A 19,592-nucleotide genomic window follows, 5' to 3' on the forward strand; every position below is an offset into this window, starting at 1 on the left:
AAAAAGACCTTTCAAGCTCCTTAACAAAACTGAAAAAGCAACACAGATCATTTTGGGGGTCAAACTAAATATAATACTTGACCTGTTTACTTTCTCTGTAGTGATATAAGCCAGTTTCAAATGTTTGTCACTTTAAAAAGCATGAGATTATTTTCTTAAACAACAACAGAATTTCCATTCTGAAAGAGAAAAAGTGGAAAAAAAAGTCAAAAAATGGTTGGCATTTCCCATATTAAATTCATTATTAAATATATATGAAACATTCCAATTTCTAAATAGCCTTATTTTTATTTGACAGTTCCAAATCTGAATTTGTAAATATATGAATCTGCTCTGAAGTCCTTTTCTTGATGGGTTTACAAACAGTAGAAAACAGAGCTGTATAGTATGTGGCAAACATTGGGTTGGAAAAGGTTACAAGTTTACTCATCCCACCCTCGACTGTGAACCTCCCATCTTTTCACTAGCATGACTTTCCAAAACACAGAACAAGGCTTCAGTACAAGGTCCAGCTTTTAATGGTATTATTTGCAGTGCGTAGCCCTCTAGCTCACAAGCATGGTTTGCATGGGCCTGCTCCTGGAGTAAGTTACTACCTCATGTGAGGACTGGCTGAGACTAATGGGCTGCACTAAATGAGACCTTGTGCTTTCAGAGCCAGCAAAGATGACTGTGCTCTTTTTCTGTTTAGGAGCTTGCTTTACTCAACAGAAAGTCCAGAGTGCCTGTTATATCTGTGGCCATTGGGAAGATATTGGCTCTGCAGTGTTTTGGACTGTTTCCAAAGAGGAGAAGTGGGCTGTCACTTTGGCCAGGGTACATTTCCACTGCACTCGGCTCCACCGCAGGCTGTACAACTAAGGGGTGTAGAGAGGGGTGTTTGTACCGATAGCTGACCAAGCCTAGCGTGCCTCTTCTAATGAACATTTTTCCACCAAGATATGCCAATGCATGGCTGCAACTTTTCTTTAACATACTTGTGCTCCAAAGTACTGTTTTCATAAAATGATGTAGGCTTAGATGTAGCTTTTCACACCCAGATAGAAACTGGGGGAGAGTACAGTACCCTCTAGGCTCAGCTTCTGCTTTTGCCCTAGGAAGTGAAGAAGGGCAGCAGGCTGAAACACAAATTTCTGCTTTCCTGGGGATCATGTACTCCTCATTCGACCTTCCTCCCAGGCGAGTTTGCAGTTAATTTATTCCCCCTCTCATACTCAAGCCCTAAAGCCATGATTGTATGGAAATCACTCACTTGCCTTGCAGCATAAGGGGTTTGTGTCCTGAGGGCATGTGTGTTGGTTTGGGTTGCATGCATAGTGAGTTCCCCTCCTTCCAGAGCTAAAAGAGAGGGACACTTTGGTCTAGTGACAACATGATTTTAAAGAGAGGGGACCTTCTTGTCAAGTACTTGAGCAGTGTCTAGGAAAACACGACCCTTATCCCAGTCTGAGTTTAAAGGTATTACTGGCATTATTTTAAAGTGGTAATACCATAATACAAGGAGATAATTCTGCTTGTCCCAAACCTGATGTTTCTTGGTTTTATGGAGTTGAATGCCTTGTATCAAACTTTGTGATTGAGGCTTTGGCTCATAGATACAACTAGGCTTGTGCCTGGGAGCAGAAGTGCTCGGTGACCAACACAGATGACTCAAGGGATGTCTGCTCTTTGGAGGCTACTCACTGATAGGGGCCTCCACTGGTCCCTTCTACAGGAGACTTTTGCCTCAGGGAGCTTGTCACATGAGAAATACATTGCAAAGGATGGGGAATCTTGGTCTTCAGCCAAGAAGTAGATCCTCAGAGAGTAAAACTGAACAATGTGTCTACCTTGGCCTTCGCTTTGGAAAACTGTGACTGAAAACATTACTGCAACTTCCTAACTTCCCTGATTCCCCATGAAAACTAGGTACAGCGTTTCTATTTGTGCTTCTGAAAGTCTCCTCTTTCAAGAAGTACTGAGCTAACCTTTGGTAAGGGTTAAAAAACACATCACTTTTTTGTATTGATAAATGCAAGTAAATCCTTGTTCTGTGAGATTTCACTCAAGTTCTTACTAAATGTTCATTAACCGCTCAACAGTGTTATTGCCATTTCTTCATCTGGTAACAGTGTGGGACCTCCCAATGAAGCCAAACTTACTTAATAACAACAATCATGAAAACAAGTTGCAGATGGATTTCACAGCTGTCCTTAGTTTTAGCAACCATGTACCGGAGCATTTAGTAATGTGTAGACAGAAGGACATGTAAACAACATGGGAAGCCAATAAGACTTCCAGAAAGTACCAGACCCCACTCAACGCTTCCTCATGGATGTGTGAAGACAAAACTTCTTCAAGGATCAGGTCTCTGAGCTTTCCAAGGGAAAGAGCAACTTCTGCTACCAGCGCTCTCTGCAAGATTGCTGATGTAGTTTAACAACAGGATGGATCAATTCTCTTGTCTGCAGCTGCTGCGGGAGAAAGCTTGCTCAGGAGGGCAGTTTAGTTGGAAAAACACGTGCTAGGTGCTGGAGCTGCTTTGAGACCTGCATGACACGGGAACAATTTGAAAGCACCAGCTGCTGCCCATGAGAGAAGTGGTGAACAACTTTGCATCTGCTGTGAGGCCACGGGACACCCTCCTGGAACTGCTAGCCCCGAAGAGCTTGTATTTTGGGAGGAGGTAGTCTGCAATTCCTGTACCTGTTTAGCCCCCATACTCTGTGGGAGGATCGAGTGTGGAAGTAGTGGAAGAGGAAGGCAGACACAGGGCATGGATTGAGGTGGCATGCTTGCACATGCAGCAGAAAGATTGGAGAAGATGGAGTTCAGAGCAGTGTACAGACTGAGAGAAAAATGGAGTGAGGTAGAAGGCTGGTGGAAAAATGAGGCAGTGATGACTGTGGCAGGGAGCCATGGTGAGGTCCAGAGATGTGGACAAAAGGCAGACAGAGAGAAAAGCTTCCTTCCCCTGTGCCCACCATTGCCTGTGGTGTAAATTGGCTTCCCACTAATAATCCTTACCACTCAAAAATCAATAAGTTAAAACTTCATTTCAACTTCATTTTTAATCTCTGAGAACATGTCTTGAGACTTCTTTCTGTACTGGGGAGTGATAGAAATACAGTTAATCTGGGTATTTAAAAACTGAAAGCCGAGATTTTTCAACCCTGGAGCAGAGGTTTTAAAAAAACAAGGAATCTGGACTTCTGCTAAATTCAAAGGACCTGGCAATATAGTTCCTCTGTGATCTCAGTTACATGTTGAAACTGATTTCTTCAGTCTTCAAGGTAGATTCTGTTTAATTTGATAGTACGTTCCAACAAATGTATTTGAAACGGCCAAATGCATTGCTCTGAAATAATGCAAGGTGAATAGCTACACCCTCTCTACCAGCACAGAAGCACTCCTTCAGCTAAGTAGTTGTATCAGGAAATGCTACCGTGTGCTGGAGACTAATCCTTTATGCTGGCCGTAAACCTGAGGAGAAACAAGGATGCACGTACCTGTTACAGGTTCTTTGCAGCTGCAATGAATGATGGGACTAATTCAGCAAGGGTACTTTCTATCTCAAGCAATAGATTCGGTTGATTCCTACCAGCTCTAAAATAGGAAATGCAGAAGAAACTAGTGTTAATAGTCAAGAACTGCAACTAAACCCAAAATGTTCAACAGCCCAGATCTTCCAAATCCAGGAATTATGTTCCATCAACGTAAATTAGCTTTCAAAACTGCTTAAAACAAACAAGTAAATCAAACAATTCCCCCAATCCCCTTTCTCAGGTAATCATTTGCCTCCAGAAGGTGGAGCTTTAAATGAAGCATTAACTACTGTGAGAAACGTGATTCATCTGCAAGATTTGACAACACTGAGAAGGCAAAACGATTTTGAACAATATGAAACTATGAAGATGAAACACTAGATGGAGTAGTTGGACTAGAATGAAGTTTGGATTTGTAAAGCAATTCTTGTAACACAGCCACTGTAAATATTTTGAAATCAGGGGCTTATTAGCAATGCGCAGCATATGAAAGCACGTTTCTACAAGGCTGTCAGTTCAGGGACTTTTATTTATGCAGCTGAGTTCCTGTTTCAAAAACGGAGACCAGAAGAGTTCTCCCTTCAGCTTTTCTGCCACAGGGTCCAGAAGCTCTCTGCACAGAGAACAAGTTTGCTTTGCACATTGTCAGGCTGTAGGCACCTCTTGAATAAACAGCAAAAATTACTCCACACTGTGCAGAAATCTGTTCTGCTGCATCCCAGTAGGTTTAAGAAAGGAGATGAACCACTCCATGGCTTCCTTTCTCCCTCTTTTTCTTCCTTCTCTCTTAGGTTATGGAGGTACTTTTTGAGTCATTGCTGCCTTAAACGTCTTGTGTCCATCTCCCAGCTTGTCTATTCATTCTCAGTCCCTGCACCCCCAGCCTCCGCCCACTTTATGGACACTACTGTTTGTGAAGGCTCCTGTTGAGCCAGGTTGAGGAGCTGGTACAGCTGAAAAATCACTTAGACAAAGAAAAAAAATTAAGTCTAGGTCCCTGTCTGATTTCTTGAACAGATGTGCTACCTTATGGCAAGGATAAACATTTGTGGGTGGGGAAGCAGGGGTGGATGATGACCAAAGAAAGGTCCATGCTATCACAGTCTTTGCAGTTCATAGGAAACTCTGTCACAGTCCAAGATGTAATTCCCTTGCAACTCTGTACAGAGACAGAACACAATACCTGGTGCATCAGCGTAAAGTGAATGTTAGACAGCACCATCAACGTGCTTGAGCAGAGCCTTTGCACATGGCAGTGTTTTACACCTACTCTCCATCTTTGTGAATGACAGCTGAAAGGCACAGGTCTTCTCCCTGCACTCCCATGAGTGCAACCCCCCCCACACACACACTGCTTCATCCATCGTGGTGGAGCCGCAGGGGTGAGCTGGAACCCCCCTGCATCTGGTCTCTGTCACAAGCATTCAGACCTTGAGTAATTTTAACATCTAACTCTTGGCCACTCCATCTCCCTGCGCCTCACCAAGTGGAGGGTACAATGCACAGTCTGTTTGCAAAATGGGGCTTCAGGGGCCTAAAACAAATTGTCCTTGGGCCTAGCACAGTGAGAGCCATTCTCTCCTCACAGGCAGCCCCACAAGGACGACATCTCTCAAGGGCAGCAGTTGGTGAATGCGCTTTTGACCTTTTCAACTTATTGTATTGGTATCAAGCCAAACAATTTAAGTTCATCTGTAGCGTGCGACACTCAGGAAACAGAGGAATAACATGCATGCTGTTTCCTACCAAGTAATAAACTGCCTTTTGTAGTGGAGTGAATGAAGCCTTTGCTGCTGATGGCCAGATGCCCCTCTGCACTGTGCAAGCACTGAGAGGAGCAAAGAAAATCTTAAAGAGCCTAAGAAGCTCAAGCTAGAGGAAGGTACAGAAAAAAAAAAATCACTTCTTTCTTTCTCGTAGGTCACAAAAAGATCTTCAAAGCTTTTCGTCATGGATGAAATCTTGACCCCATTGCAGTAGGAGGTTTAACACTAACACCAGTCACCATCAGTGCATTTCACTTCATATGGTCAGGAGATATGACTGCAGGGGTCTTCTTAAGCCTCAAAGCTGTGCAGCAAAAGAACAGCTTCTCCAGGCCTGTTGAGCACCTTGTGTCAGCTCTTCTGACTCTTTTGGCATTGCTTTCCAGGCTGAATTTCCTCCGGGGGTTCCTATGTTACTCCCAAGGAACAGACTCACAGACATAGCCTCTGCCTTACTGTGGCTGCAGTGGTGAGCCTGACAGGAAGGTGAAATGATAAGGTCAGCACTGACTGAAATATGTTCAAAAATTTCTCTCAACAAAAAAGTAGTGCTTTCGTATTCAAATGGCAATATTCAGACAAAAATCTCAGTTTAGCTAAACTGAAGAGGATTTTGCTGGACTTGTGTTTAGGTGACTGAGTAAATAGGGTTTATGGTTATGCATTGCTTTACTCTTACTATCACAGTGGCACATCTGAGTTCAGATACCATCTGGTCATAATCATCATGACCATAGTTAGTAGTATTTGCATTCTTAAGAGCTAGGAGTGACTATTGCTTGTAAATGAAGATATTCAGTGAGAAAGAATTTGACTTTCAGCACTAAAGAAAAGCTCTTTACTATGAGAGTGGTTGAACACTGGAACAGGTTGCACAAACCTGCACTGCCTTTTGGGTGTAGATTCACATTAGTTGTTGGATTTCTGTCCAAAATATCTGCTCATATCGCTGAAAGCTGTGCAGGTGGCTTTGTGGTGCAAGCTGGCTCACAGGATGGTCTGCTCCTTGCTTTTCCAAACTCCTTTCAGGGCACCCATAGACACAGCATTTACTTTGTTTTGAGGGTCTTTTCTTTATGGGTGAAAACTTCTCATGTTGATCCTGTTTTTGTCCACATAGGCAAACTTATACTATGTAGTTGTGATATGGGAATGAAATTCACCTTTTACAATATAAAGCCCATTTATCACTTGCATTACCACTTGCAGGACCTCCTTGTTGTAAAGGTCCTCATTCTAGTAGCCAGCAGAGACAAGTCTCTCTTTTCAAGTTGTATGAGTTATATAGTATGAATTGTTGACTGACAGATGAATTTCAGCCAAACTTTAAATCACATTTATTTCCCTCAAACCCTACGGGACCAAAATCTCTCTTTCTCATAGGAAAAAGGCATAAACCTGACCCACATTGAGTCCCGACCTTCCCGTCTCAATAAGGATGAGTATGAATTCTTCATTAACTTGGAAGGCAAGAATGTCCCAGCTCTGGATAATATCATCAAGTCCTTGAGAAATGATATTGGAGCAACTGTGCATGAGCTTTCAAGAACAAAGAAGAAGGATACTGGTAAGGATACACTGAAAAGGATAATATTGACTAGAAACATTTATGTCACATACTTAAATGACTTCTTTTTCCTCTAAAAAAGAAATTTCTCTTGGTTCTGTGTGGCTGTCTGCTCTGTCTATATTGTAAGCTTTTTGGTACAGGATTTTTCTCTCCATGCTGTACGTGCCATGCCTAGCTGTTGACTGTGCTTTTTACTAGGTCTCCTGGAAACTAGTGTTATGGTGTTATATTGTCACCTGTCTGTCTGTCTGGCACCACTCACAGTCCCTTAGAGACAGCCTTATTGCAGTAACTTGTTACTGTACATGCAGAAGTTAACAGGGAATCAAAGGATATTTATAGTTATAGGCTAAGGGCCCAACTTGTAAACCCCTACACAATAATGCAGAAAGTTGTAGGTACATCTATTTGCTTCTCTCAGTTTTGGCCCTGTGTTCAGACAGGTAGCGTTTATATCTGCTGCTCTTGGCAAGTCATTCATTGTGGCAACTTCTGTCCTTCACACACATGCAACATGAAGGAACAGGGATGAAGGTGGGACCCAAACCGCAATGTTCAGTACAGAAGAGTAGCATATCAAGCCCAGCGACATCTCCCCTGAATCTCTGACTGTCATCCTGCAGCTTCTGGCCCCTTGGGCACTTAAAGCCTCTTCAGGGCTTGTACATGTTACCCTTTTCCTATGTAATCTGCCTACACAAGAATGTAATGCAAAGAAAGAAAGACAGAGAGAATCTCTACTTGGGATGCACTGTGTCTTCAGAGTAAGCCTCTACCAAGTTACTGTCTGTTCTGATTAAAAAAAAAGAAAAAAAAAAGCACAAAAAAAGCACAAGCACAGATTAAAAGGGAAAATAGTTCCAGTACATTCTGTGGGTGCAGACATGGACTTGGATCATAAATAGTAAATCAGTTCCCCTGAGAAGTCCAGGCCTGGATCTGCTCCTTTTCCTTTCCACCCCAACCCAAAAATAAATCTGTGTCTTTTCCATGTCCAGCAGAATCCCTCTGTGCTGTTTTAGGGATGAATGCCACCTATTGAAGAATGCCTTTGACCTTGCTGAGGAAGGATGGCTCTGTGGAGTCTCTAGGGAGGTCACCAAGAGGATGGCCTGGAGACATTTACAATGCCTATGCGTTATGCACCCCTGGTAGAGGAATGCCCTATCTTGAACACTTCTCCCAGGCAGCACTCAGGTGAAGAGCAGCAATTCATTAACTTTTAGTGATACATAGGCCCTGTGAACTTGCTCTATTGATCAGGCTGCCAAGATTTTGTCATGTTGTACAGCTAGTCTATTCAGAGACAATGCATAGAGGGCTACCACGGACAAGTATGATACCATTTTGAGATGATGTGTTACAAATAGACTTAAAATTTAGAATCAGAAGGCAGAATGGAAAGTCTGTGGGACATTATGTGGTCCATCCCTCAGCAGAAAGCACGGCCAGCTGAACCACTTCTAATGACTGTTTGCACCCCAGTGATGGAGATTTCCTGGGCTCCACAGCCCTCCTCTGCAGGGCTGCCCTGCTCTGACCATTGAGAAGGTTTTTCCTGTTGTCTGCCCCAGTCTCACTTGCTGCACTGTGAGTTTATTACTTCTCGTCCTGCCTACCTTGAGCACTGAAAACAGAAGATACTCTTCCTTTTTAGACCAGCCTTTTCAGTGTTTGACAGCTGTATCCTATCCACCCTTGCTCTTCCTTTCTTGAGGCTGAGAAAGCATCTGATTTCTTGGTTGTGACAAGTATCGCTCTTCTTTGGAATTTCTCCAGGTTTGATTAAAAAAGTAGGTGTAACTAAGGGCTATAAAGACTCTGTTGCTCTGTTAGGTGATTAATCATTTTCGGTGGTTTTGCTGAGGTGACTGGAGTCCAAGTGTGAAGCAGTGGCATCCGCAGGAAAGCAGAGGGAGAAAACTCCCTCCTGTGTTCCTGGGGAGTGAAGCACCTATTTGAACACCCAATTTACTTTGCGGTTTCTATCCCTTGGGTCCTGTCTGCTGCAGCCCTCTCCCTCATGGTGCCCTTGGACAGCCTTTGGGCTGAGGGAAGAAGGGAGGAGAAGTGTCCCTGTGTGGTTACTCTCTCCCGTCTTTTGCTGTCCCTCACACACTTATGTGAATTAGATTTTAGGCTTATGGATACCCTGCACCCCTGCTATTGAAATTAGGGTGCCTCTGCTACCCTTTCAGCAGAAGCAAGAACAACCCTTCATTTGGGGAAGAAATCCCAGAGAAGTCAGTAGGAATTCTGCTGTTGGAGAGAAACAGGAAAGATCTTGTGAGTTGTCCACTTTCCTAATTCTCAAAGATTTTTGCTGGTGTTAAGGCTGATAAGTGCAGTGGTGGCTGTGCAGCATCCAGTCTGAGACATACCTAAATGCCTCTTCAGGTAACAGATGTGATTTTAATAGGATTTCAGACTTTAAATACTTTAGGCCTGGATCTTCCTCTTCCTTCCTAGGAACAACATGAAAGGACATTAATACCTTCCTGAGATCAGTGATGGTAATCCTTTTACCATCTCTTTTGTGCCCTACCCATGACATTACATTTGAAGATGGAAAAAAAGAGAGCATATAGTCTTTGGAGTTTGTTCTCTCCATTCACGGGACAGAGGGACAAAAGGCTGATTAGGTGATTTACGACGATCACATCAAATCAAAGATATTTTCTCTTCAAGTTTTTTTTTTTTTTTTTTTTCCCAGAAGAAAGTTACAGAGCCTAGCAGGATTTTCTATTATTTTTATTTTTATTTTTGTTATTAAGAAGAGGTTAAAGATGTGGATACATGTAGGCCAAATAGCGATACAGCTCTAAATATCCCCCAAGAAAGTCTTGTGAGTGAAATTCTGACCTCACAGAAGTCAAAACTGCCATGCTCTGCTGTAGGATTAGGATTTCACTGCATGTTACTGTGTTGATCAAAGCATTTTTTTGAGCTAGATTATCCTGTCAATGCTACAGAGAGGGATTTGATCCCCTTCTGTCCAAGGGGATAACTTGTATTTGTTTGTTATTTTCCGTAACTCAGCAAAAGTTGAAGCAACTTACTGCCAAGGAAAGAAAGGAAGATTGATATATCTTTTTGCCCTTTCCATTTTTCTTATTTTTTTTGTCTTTTTTTTTTTTTTTTTTAATTTTAATTGCTCTCAGGAGTAGTAAGGGTCCAGTATAACTAAAGAGACATATTTGAAAGGTCAAATGAGCACTGCTTAGGGGATGAACTGTGGGTGGCGAATTCTAGGCTGAGGAAGCCACAAGGGCAGAGTGAAATGTGAGCAGACCTAGCTGTAGGATGAGTGGTAAGATGTTGTCCTTTATCTGTGATGGTATTAACAAATAACAGGCCTGGTGGTGTTTTGTATGTCAGCTTGCCTTTCAGACATATCCTTCTGGCAAATCTGGTCATAATCCACAGATGTGTTTTTGTTAAATGTATTTCCAAAATATAGAAGAATGAGAGCAATATGCCTCCAGAGAGCAAAATCTCAGAGGTATCATCCACCACGATATTGTCACAGTCTTCCCACTTGCCAGGTAAAGGTCAGGAATGTCTTCTCCTGGAGGCACTCTGGGATCCCATGGTTCGCCCCATGATTTCAATTGCCTAAAGATGCTCTCAAATCTCCTTTGCTAAGGGTTTGCTTTGCTTGTGGTGTGAGCTCTGTGCAAAATCACTGGATTAGCAGAAATGCTTTTACAGTTTTACTGTGTGTTGCTTCTCAATGACCACATGACATCTGCACCAGTAAAACTATATTTCCTCACTAGATGTAAATGTGCCAGCCTAGGCAGAGGAGCACTAGGTCGATATTGGAAAACATGCCACAGAATGAGAGATGTGAGGCACTTGTATCACTCAAGCTTCGCAACAGGAACCACATGCACTGATTAGAGCAAGGCCTGTAAGACCTGTGGAAGAGAAGGTTTCAGACAACAAAAATCTTTATAGTGATCAAGATAGAAGGGGCAATTTGACAAGTTCAGACAAGAAAACTCACACTTTAAAGGGGGATGACCTTGGCACACCAGAGCATTTAATTACTTTGCATTCTTTAAGCAGTGGTTGAATGTCCTTCTTAACTCAGATGCTCTAGCAAGAAAAATATTTTACTCAATTTCCCATAGAAAGCACTCTGTGCCAATCTTGGGGCTATACTTCAAGGAAGGTCAGAGGAAATTGTTAAACATGTACATATGCTTTATTGGGTTAAGGTATAAATGAATGGCTATTTTTTATTCAGGTAGTCTAACTGTTTTTAAGGCCTTTCCTCTCTTAAATACTAAACAGAATTTTGGTTAACCCTCTTCTACACCTAAACATTTACAAATAGCAGGTTTGGATTAATAGTATGATTTTAACTGAAAGCAGGCCAGCAAAATGGCATAATTCCAAAGGTAATTCTAGAGTTTCATATGAGATAGGCTAGCAATCAATGGACCGAAATGGGCCAATGGGCCAGTGGGGCCTGTGTAGTGATAGAAAGACTTGTTGTGAAAACACAGTGCATCTTTTCATGCCTCTTTTTGGAAACAAGCTGGCTATCTGCAGACCACTTGGAGCCCAAGGAATAAAAAGAATTAAATTTTATTCTGTTGCAGTGTTAGGAAAATGCAGATAATTTATTGCATTTATGAGACAGGCTGGAGGCTGAGGTTCTGTAGGGTCCTTGTTTGCTAAACCCTGAGGCTGGCCAAAGCATTTGGGACTGTTAAAGGGGCTAAACCTGGGCCTTGAATGGCTATAAATTGCATAGACCTGTCTTTGACCCTCCTCACAATGGTCCAAATGGAGAAGTTCTGCAGAAACTCCTCACTGCCCCTGCTTTGCTCATTTAAATGGCTTATTAGCATTCTGCTAAGCATTTGACCCCATGGTAATTTGGTCACCACTTGGGTGTCCAGCTCAATCCGTAAAAGCTGCTGTTTCACTTACAGACAAATCAATATTTATTACTGATCAGCCCACGTTTACTCCTCAGACCTTCACAGAGACCCAGTGTTGCAACAGCTTGCTCTGGCAATTCATTAATGGCCAGGCAGACAGACAGTGGGTCTGGTGAGCACGGACTGCAGGAGGATGTTGCAAACAAAATATGGGATAGATTCAGCCAAGGGATAATTTGATTTGATTTTTTTAAATAGTTGCTGGGAAGGCTGGGGACTGTGCACCACAGTGGGGCCATAGAGCCCAGTAGCCCTTTTGCACCCTCACCCTGTTGCCAGGGCTGTAAGGACTTGGCATGGTGCCTGGCCAAGGGCTGTGCTCAGCACCTTTGATTTCTGTTGCTGAGAAGCGTGAGAGCTGAGAAGGCTCAAGACTCTCCAGGACCAGACTGAATATCAGCTACACTCGTGTAAGCCTTCCTAGGGGCTCCCTTTCACAGCCTGCCCATTTTGTACAGCCCTGTGAGCTCAGGGCGGCCCTCCCTTAGCTGCAGCCAGCATTTGGGTTGCCTGGGAGGAGGCAGAGAGCTGCTGATGGTGGGCCAGGGACATACAGGTCTGCACACCTGGCAGCTCAGGTGCTGCCCTTGTACAGGGGACGAACAAGCCACCTGCCTCCCTTCCCATGGTGGAGGCTGCGTCAGCACCCAAGTCTGTCTGTCCCAGAGCTCATCCCAGTCTGTACGCCAAGTATTTGGGGAACCCTGAGAATAAAAAGAACTCAGTGAAAGCTAGTCATTGCTATACCTCTGTTTTATCACTTTTTGAAGCTGAAACGATTCAACACTCCTCCAACTTTTCTGATTCAGGCTGGCAAACCCCCACAGGCAACTCTGTTGAAATCTCCTGCAGGCTTTAGCCCCTACCAGGCTCATCTACTGCCCCACGCTGTGCAGCTCGGGTCCTTCAAGTGACAGTGCTGTCCTGAATATAGCAAGGATAGAGCTAGGGTTTTTCCCAGGCATTTTTTTCCCCCAGCCTAAAATCCCCAAACATTTTTCAGCTGCCTCACCTCAATACGATAGCTGGGGAGACTGAAGGATGAAAGACTGAAGCAATTTCCCCCATCATCACACAAATGTCCACATCAAATCCAGGAGATAAACCCTGTCCCTCGTCTCTGAAGCTGGCTTCCAGTTGTCTTGGCTGCAGGTAGAGGAAATATGGGCAGGATGGCTGAGTGGGCTCACCCTTTGTATACTGTCAGCAGTGACTCCTCTCTAGGACATCAATATCCTTTTTTAATGAGCCCTCTTTGACCAGTTTAACTCAAGGGGAAAGTTACTGATAGACAAGTGAGAGAGTATTTCTAGAGAAACTGTGATTAAACTACAACTACTACTAGCAATAAAACTGGTAAGTTGTCATTTTTGCAAGATTTAGCAGGTACTGCTGCTGCCATCTAGTGACTTGATCTGGTCCACTTTTCAGGGAGAAGCAGGAAGGTAGGCAGATCGAGAAGGGGGAAGCAAAGCCCACTTTTGTGAGAAGGGGAGGGGAGAAGGCACGTCAAGGAGCACCAGGATACCATGCCCCGTGGGTGCTCCGCAGCGTGAGGAGCCTGGGGACAGAGCAGCGGCTGCAAGGGCTGGACTTGCCGTGCCAGCCCATGTATGCATGCACAGCCAGAGCTCCTGGGCTGGCAAAAGGAATAATATGACTCTCGCTGGTAGTGCTGGATGCAGCATCCGACCGCGAGCGCTCTGCATGGGGCTAAGCTGCAGGCTTCTTAAGTGTGCCCTGTAAATCTGCCCTTGTCTGTCCAGTGCCTCCATGCAGGTGCCTTGCCTTGCCTAAACCCAGCAGCGTAAGTGCCCCCTTTATTGTTAGATGTGGTGGAAAGAGCAAGGTTGAATAGACTTGCAGACAGAGTGATCCTCTCATCCTGCAGGTGGTCCATCCAGATCAGGGCTGAACCCTATCAGCCAGGCGCTGTGGGAGAGTGCAGGCAGCAGCTGCTGGGTGAATTTGCCACGGCTCTGTCCTTGCAGCAATGCTTTCCCTGAGAATCAGGTTCAATCCGCACAAAGAGCAAAATCAGACGGGGAGGTGTGGCTGAGCAGCATCACTCCCAGCCAGGCAGAGGGCTGCACGGGAGAATGAACTTTGTTTCCAGGCACTGGCTGAGTAAGCAATCCACATTCAAGCAAGAAAGGTGCTACATGAACTGTGAACATTTTGATGACAGAGAAACTGCTGAGAGCCCTAGCAGTGGAGGTCCGGCCTCTGGGGTGATATTAGCCTTGACATCCATGAGGCTGACTGGTGTAGAGGAAATATGGAGCATAAATGCAGAGTCAGAGCATTGGCTACCTCCCTTCCTGGAGGTCTTGTCCCCCTTTCTCAGAAAAGGTATGGCAACATTGGAGGTGGTGCAGAGAGAGTGGACCAGAGTGCTCAAAGGTAGATAAGGTTTTTGTGCCAGAATTACAGAAGAGGTCTCAGCCAGGATGAGAGACGGAAGAGAGAGAATCTGACAGGGAGCTGTAAAATCCTAGGTGGCTTGGAAAAGGTGAATAAGGACAAAGTATTCACTGATGTTTGTATGCTGGAAGTAATTAACATCAGATGAAATAATCATGTTTAAAATAAACAAAAGGGAGTAATTTTTCAAATCGCATGTAATGAAATTATAGAGCTCATGGCTGCAGAGTGTCCTGGAGACAAACACATACATGGGCTTGAAGACCAATTAGTTGGACTGATGGGGAAACATTCATCAAAGTAAGGTATGGATGTAGTGTCTGGCTCAGGCAGGCCCTCAGTTGCACTTTCCCAGAATTTAGTGAGTTATTAGGGAACTATCACACTGTATATCACTGCCTTCATACTTTTTCCCTAAGCTGTGCTTAATGGCTTTCCTTCCTCCAGAATGGCATAGTGAGGAAAACGAAGGAAAACAGGGAAAAAAACAAATGGAAGAGAAAAGAAGGGAAGAAGGGAAGGGAAGGGAAGGGAAGGGAAGGGAAGGGAAGGGAAGGGAAGGGAAGGGAAGGGAAGGCGAAGTGGGAGTGATAGGCATTAGAGTCAAAGATCAGAAAATGAAATAGGGAATAGCAAGCAAATGAACTCCAGCAGTACTGGCAGCTCCCTGGAAGTACCCAGTAGTCAGTGGTGCCTACCTGACCCACAGTGGGAAACCCCTGTGCTCACAGCTCCATGAAGCAGGTCTTGCCCAGGGTGGCTGCTCCAGGTCCCATTAGAACTGTAATGAGCTGCTCCTCACAGCACAGCTGCTGTGAAGGCATCTGTCTGCTGCTTTCCCTAGTCTGAACACATCGCATCAGAAAAACCACATTGCCCTCTACCTTATGTCCTGCTGTACAGAGAGGGCCACATGGATGTTAAATACAGTGTAGTCAGTGTGACCCCATTTCATATCCTGACTGTGCTGCAGGAGATGTATGCAAGTTGCAAGGCGATGAAGAACCAGGCCCAGAATTTTAACTAAATGCTGCATTATTGTGTAGTGAGTTCAGTAATACAATGCTAGTCAGATGTATCAGAGTGCCATTTACCATTTTATTTCAGCATCCTAGCTTAAGTGAGACCACTAGGTAAATCTTAGAAAGAATCCCCTGTCCTTCTTGCTGTGATGTTTCTTACTATTCCTTTCCAAAGGCTGATGCTGGCTACTGTGAGGTTAAGGATACTCTGGAAATATTGGTACATTTGGCAAGTCAAGCAACTAGAATACTAAACAGAAAATCATAAATATTGCAAGCTAACTGTGTGCCAAGGGCTAGACTTTCTTGATGCACTTTTTTCTTCCAACAGTGCAGAACAGCCACAAATTCAAGACAACGTGTAGGGTTGCCTCCTACGACAAGGGAAGGTCACTACTGTGCAAAGAATTTAGCCCCTTACATAGGTTTCTTTATATTTATGATGAAAAAATGGAAGTAGAAGGAGACACAAAACAAAATAATACAAAATAATACAAAAAACTAATAGTGTGAATTTCTTTTCAAAGCAAAATCTTAAAGAAAAGAAATGGTATGGATTTCTTTTTTGTTTTGCAGTGCCATGGTTTCCAAGAAGTATCCAGGAGCTGGACAGATTTGCTAATCAAATCCTAAGCTATGGAGCTGAATTGGATGCAGACCATCCTGTAAGAAACAGAGATTTTTTTTAAAAAAAATGTTTGTGGTTATTGGGACAAATACTTCTCTCATTTATATTTACTACACTTTGAGACAAATCTAGTAGACTATGCCTTGTGTTGCTTAGAACAAGAAGGATGCCACGTTTCTAGGGCTGGAATCAGCTCCAACCCCTGGTGTAAATCAAGGCAGACTAGAAGTTGCTTTAATTTAAGAAAATACTAGCAGACTTAAAGAGCCATAGAGTTCATCAGCACATAGATCCACCGCAAGAACACCTCTTGTTTTCCCAGATGGTTCTGATATGGCAACTTCAGACTCATTTTGTGAATCGCTAGCAGCAAAAACAGAAGCAACATATTGTAGTTTGGAGGTAATATGAGCTTTTTTTTTTTTTTTTTCCCTTCTCCTTGATCACGTACAAACAACTGAGTTTAGTACATTGTTACATGCTTGTTAAATCTGACATGATTCTTACATGGTGAGACACAACAAAAGAAAATATCCCTGTTTCAAAAAGTTTGCAGTTTAACTAGTACAGTCAAAAAGTTTTGTTTACTGACCTAGTTGATAAAATAATCCTTCAGTGCTTTTTCAACTCTCCCAGATACAAGAATACTACTGCCTCTTCTCCCTTTCTAAGTAAACAACAGCTTACTTTTATTCATCAAAACAAAAATTGATGCTATTAGTTTAATTGAGATCGGATGATTATAAATAAATTACATGCAGCACAACAAAAATTGCTGCTATTAGTTTAATTGAGATAGGGTGATTAGTCATTCACTACCTATTGCTTAATTTGAGATACGTTATGTATCAGGAACAATGATTCATGATATTCGGTGCAGTCATATGAAAAGCAGAATGAAAGGAGATATACTGAGTCAATGGCCCCCTTGTGTGTCATGCAGGAATAGACCAAGATTGTACTTGGAAAAAAAAACAAAAACAAAAAATGAACAGAAGATGGATATTGAAAGGCATGAAGCATCTCTGTCCCAGTTCTTAGAATTAATTAGTTACTGAGCAGTTTTATCCAGGTTGACTTAAAAAAGGAAGCCCAGCAGGACATGTGCTGGGGTAAGTAAACATGACAGAATGTAGGGTGTAGGAAGAGACAAATTAAAGGAGTCCATGTTTTTAGTAGTTAAGTACTGTGGGATTTAACCACGAATAGCCCTATGTCAGGTTAATATGGGACAGCAAAATTTTTAGGCCATTTGCTCATTATGCCTAATATAAACTCTTAGATCTTCACTCTAAATTCAGCTGTCATCTGCCTTTGGTTGTGTTACGTGGTTCCCCAGTCTGGTTCTGCCATGTAGCTCCAAGTCATTCATTCACAAACTGCATCTGTGCCCACTGAGTCATTATTTGCACTGTAGAAACATCTCCTAGCTTGGAAGGACATTTTACCACTTGAGGTGGTAAAGACACTCCTAGTGCTGAGGACCTTACAGTCTAAATAAATAACACACCAGGACAGGAGAACGATTATCCCATGTGAAGAGCCATAGATTATATTTCTTACCCTGATCATTCAGATAATCAGCTGCAATGGCCAAGATGCCAATCACAAAGCCTATTCCAACTTCTATATGGTAATCAAATCACTTTAGACTGTTGAATTTGTAGTATAAACAGAGTTTTTCATCCTTCTAAATGCCTGTAGGTCTTCTAACTCTTTGAAAATAAACACCTTCAAACACGATTCATGCTCAAAACCCATCTAAAAAGTCTGACTGAGTTCATGAGCATGTTTCTAACATGGTTTAACTCTGCTCTTCTAGAGCAGCCCAGCTATGTTAGGAACTGAAACAAATTTCATGAGAAACCTAGATGAAAAAGAAGACCACTGGTCACCTGAGTACTGTTAATGCAGTGGGTTGCTCTTTTGGAGGCACTCTGCCTGTGTTGTAAAAGAGCATGAGTCTCTCTCGCAGCAAGTGGAAACATGAAGGTGATAGGGCTTGAGGGGAGAAATGGATTAGGAGGCTGTGGTTGGGTGACTCCTCCAGTCACTGTCCTGTAGATAGGGAGTCACTCTTGTATCTGTCCTGCAGATATGCAGGATGGAAGACAACTTCCCTGCTCACTCTTGTGTACTTAGCTTGGGTCCTCATCACCTTGCTGCTCCCTCCGACCCCTTCAGCACCTCCAGCCGTGTCCGAGGGAGTCTGGTAAGAGGCGGGCTGCTCACCAGATGTACTTAGACTGTCACTGTTTCTCTCCAGGGGTTCAAAGATCCAGTGTACCGGGCCCGGAGAAAGGAGTTTGCGGATATCGCCTACAACTACAGACAGTGAGTGTTCAGCATAGGGGCAGGAAAGCAAACCCATGTCTTTTGACCTCTCACCCTGCTGCCCATCGCTATCCTTCCATAAGTGTCCTGCTGCTGTTGGCTTTTCTCTGGCATGTGTTTAAATCTTCCTGTTTATTCATTTATCCCCAAATCACAGTAAAACAAAAGCAAATTGGTCCAGGCACATGTTCATATGAGAACATCACCTTCCCTCCTTCACCACAATACCCCTCTTCCTCTGGCTTTGTTGTCTAATTGAGCAGCAAACTCAGTTGCTACTACAAAGACCTGAACATTGAATAAAGCCACTTCTGGTATTCTCCCCTTTAAACCCAGCCTAGGGGGAGGAGTGCCTATCATTTACATTAAAGCAGGAGCTGCATACACTATTAAAATAATGAATAACTTATGTAACTAATCTAGTGCCTGATACTCTACTTTTATCATATCTGACCCAGCTGCAATGAGCAATTTGGGCTCTCATTTCCCAAGAAAAAAAAATGAATAGAGATGACAAATTCAGAAAGAAGAGGCTTGTTTGATTGCTTTTAATGATCACATTTGGAGGAGTTAAAATTCTGCTCCCAAAACCATTCACGTTTACATCAGTACTACTGGACCTGATTCTTGAAGAGAATGGTAAAAACTGTGATAGCAAAGGCTAAGGAAACATATGTTGTGTATTTAGGACTTCATTTTGTGCAAGACAGTGATAAAGAGATAGTTCCTGAGCCAAACAGCTAATAATCTAAGCATAAAACATGAGACAAAATTGGACTGACCGATACAAAGTCAAAAAAGTCAGGAACCCAGTCTATGGCTAGAAAATTATGGCTAATACTTTGTGGCCAAAGGAAATGGATTAATTCCCATTTATAGGTTTCCCACAGAAGATGTATCCTTCCAGATACATTCCAGATAACTGATAGCAATCTTTGGCCTCTAGTTTGCAGGCTTCCATCAAATCCTACCTATTAAAAAAACAAAACAAAAACAAACAAACAAACAGAAAAAAAACAAAAACAAAGAAGAGGTTCAGTCTGGAACCAGCTTAGGAAGATAAAACCATTATGTTCCAAGATGTAACTAATTAATATTTAGTCTATGATCCATATCCTCAGAGGTGTTGCAAGCAGAGGTAACAGCTTGTTCAAATCTGGACGTAAAAGTCTCCAAAACACCTTCTATGTCGGGTTCTTAAGCTTTTCAATGAGCTCTTTCAGGAACAGAGCAAAAAGCAGAGTATAAGTGCCCAGTCTGGGCTTCTTGGGCTCATGGAAAGAAGGCACACACTTTTCCTGACTTTGGGTGTTAATTTAGGAACACACTGATGTGCTCTAATGCCCTGGGTGCTACACCTGGCAGAGAA

The 19,592-nt window shown here is 43.1% G+C and overlaps 1 protein-coding gene across 1 annotated transcript in view; it reads left to right on the plus strand.

Moving 5' to 3' along the window:
* Nucleotides 1-19,592, plus strand: part of PAH (phenylalanine hydroxylase) — a 40,198-nt gene that overhangs the window by 8,596 nt on the left and 12,010 nt on the right. Inside the window, exons 3-5 of the mRNA XM_062569566.1 lie at nucleotides 6,674-6,857; nucleotides 15,838-15,926; nucleotides 18,156-18,223. Of these exons, the coding sequence (XP_062425550.1) occupies nucleotides 6,674-6,857; nucleotides 15,838-15,926; nucleotides 18,156-18,223 (341 nt within the window). The remainder of the gene's footprint in view (nucleotides 1-6,673; nucleotides 6,858-15,837; nucleotides 15,927-18,155; nucleotides 18,224-19,592) is intronic.

This window comes from Rhea pennata, chromosome 1, assembly GCF_028389875.1.
Source record: "Rhea pennata isolate bPtePen1 chromosome 1, bPtePen1.pri, whole genome shotgun sequence".
In the NCBI taxonomy this organism is placed as follows: Eukaryota; Metazoa; Chordata; class Aves; order Rheiformes; family Rheidae; genus Rhea; species Rhea pennata.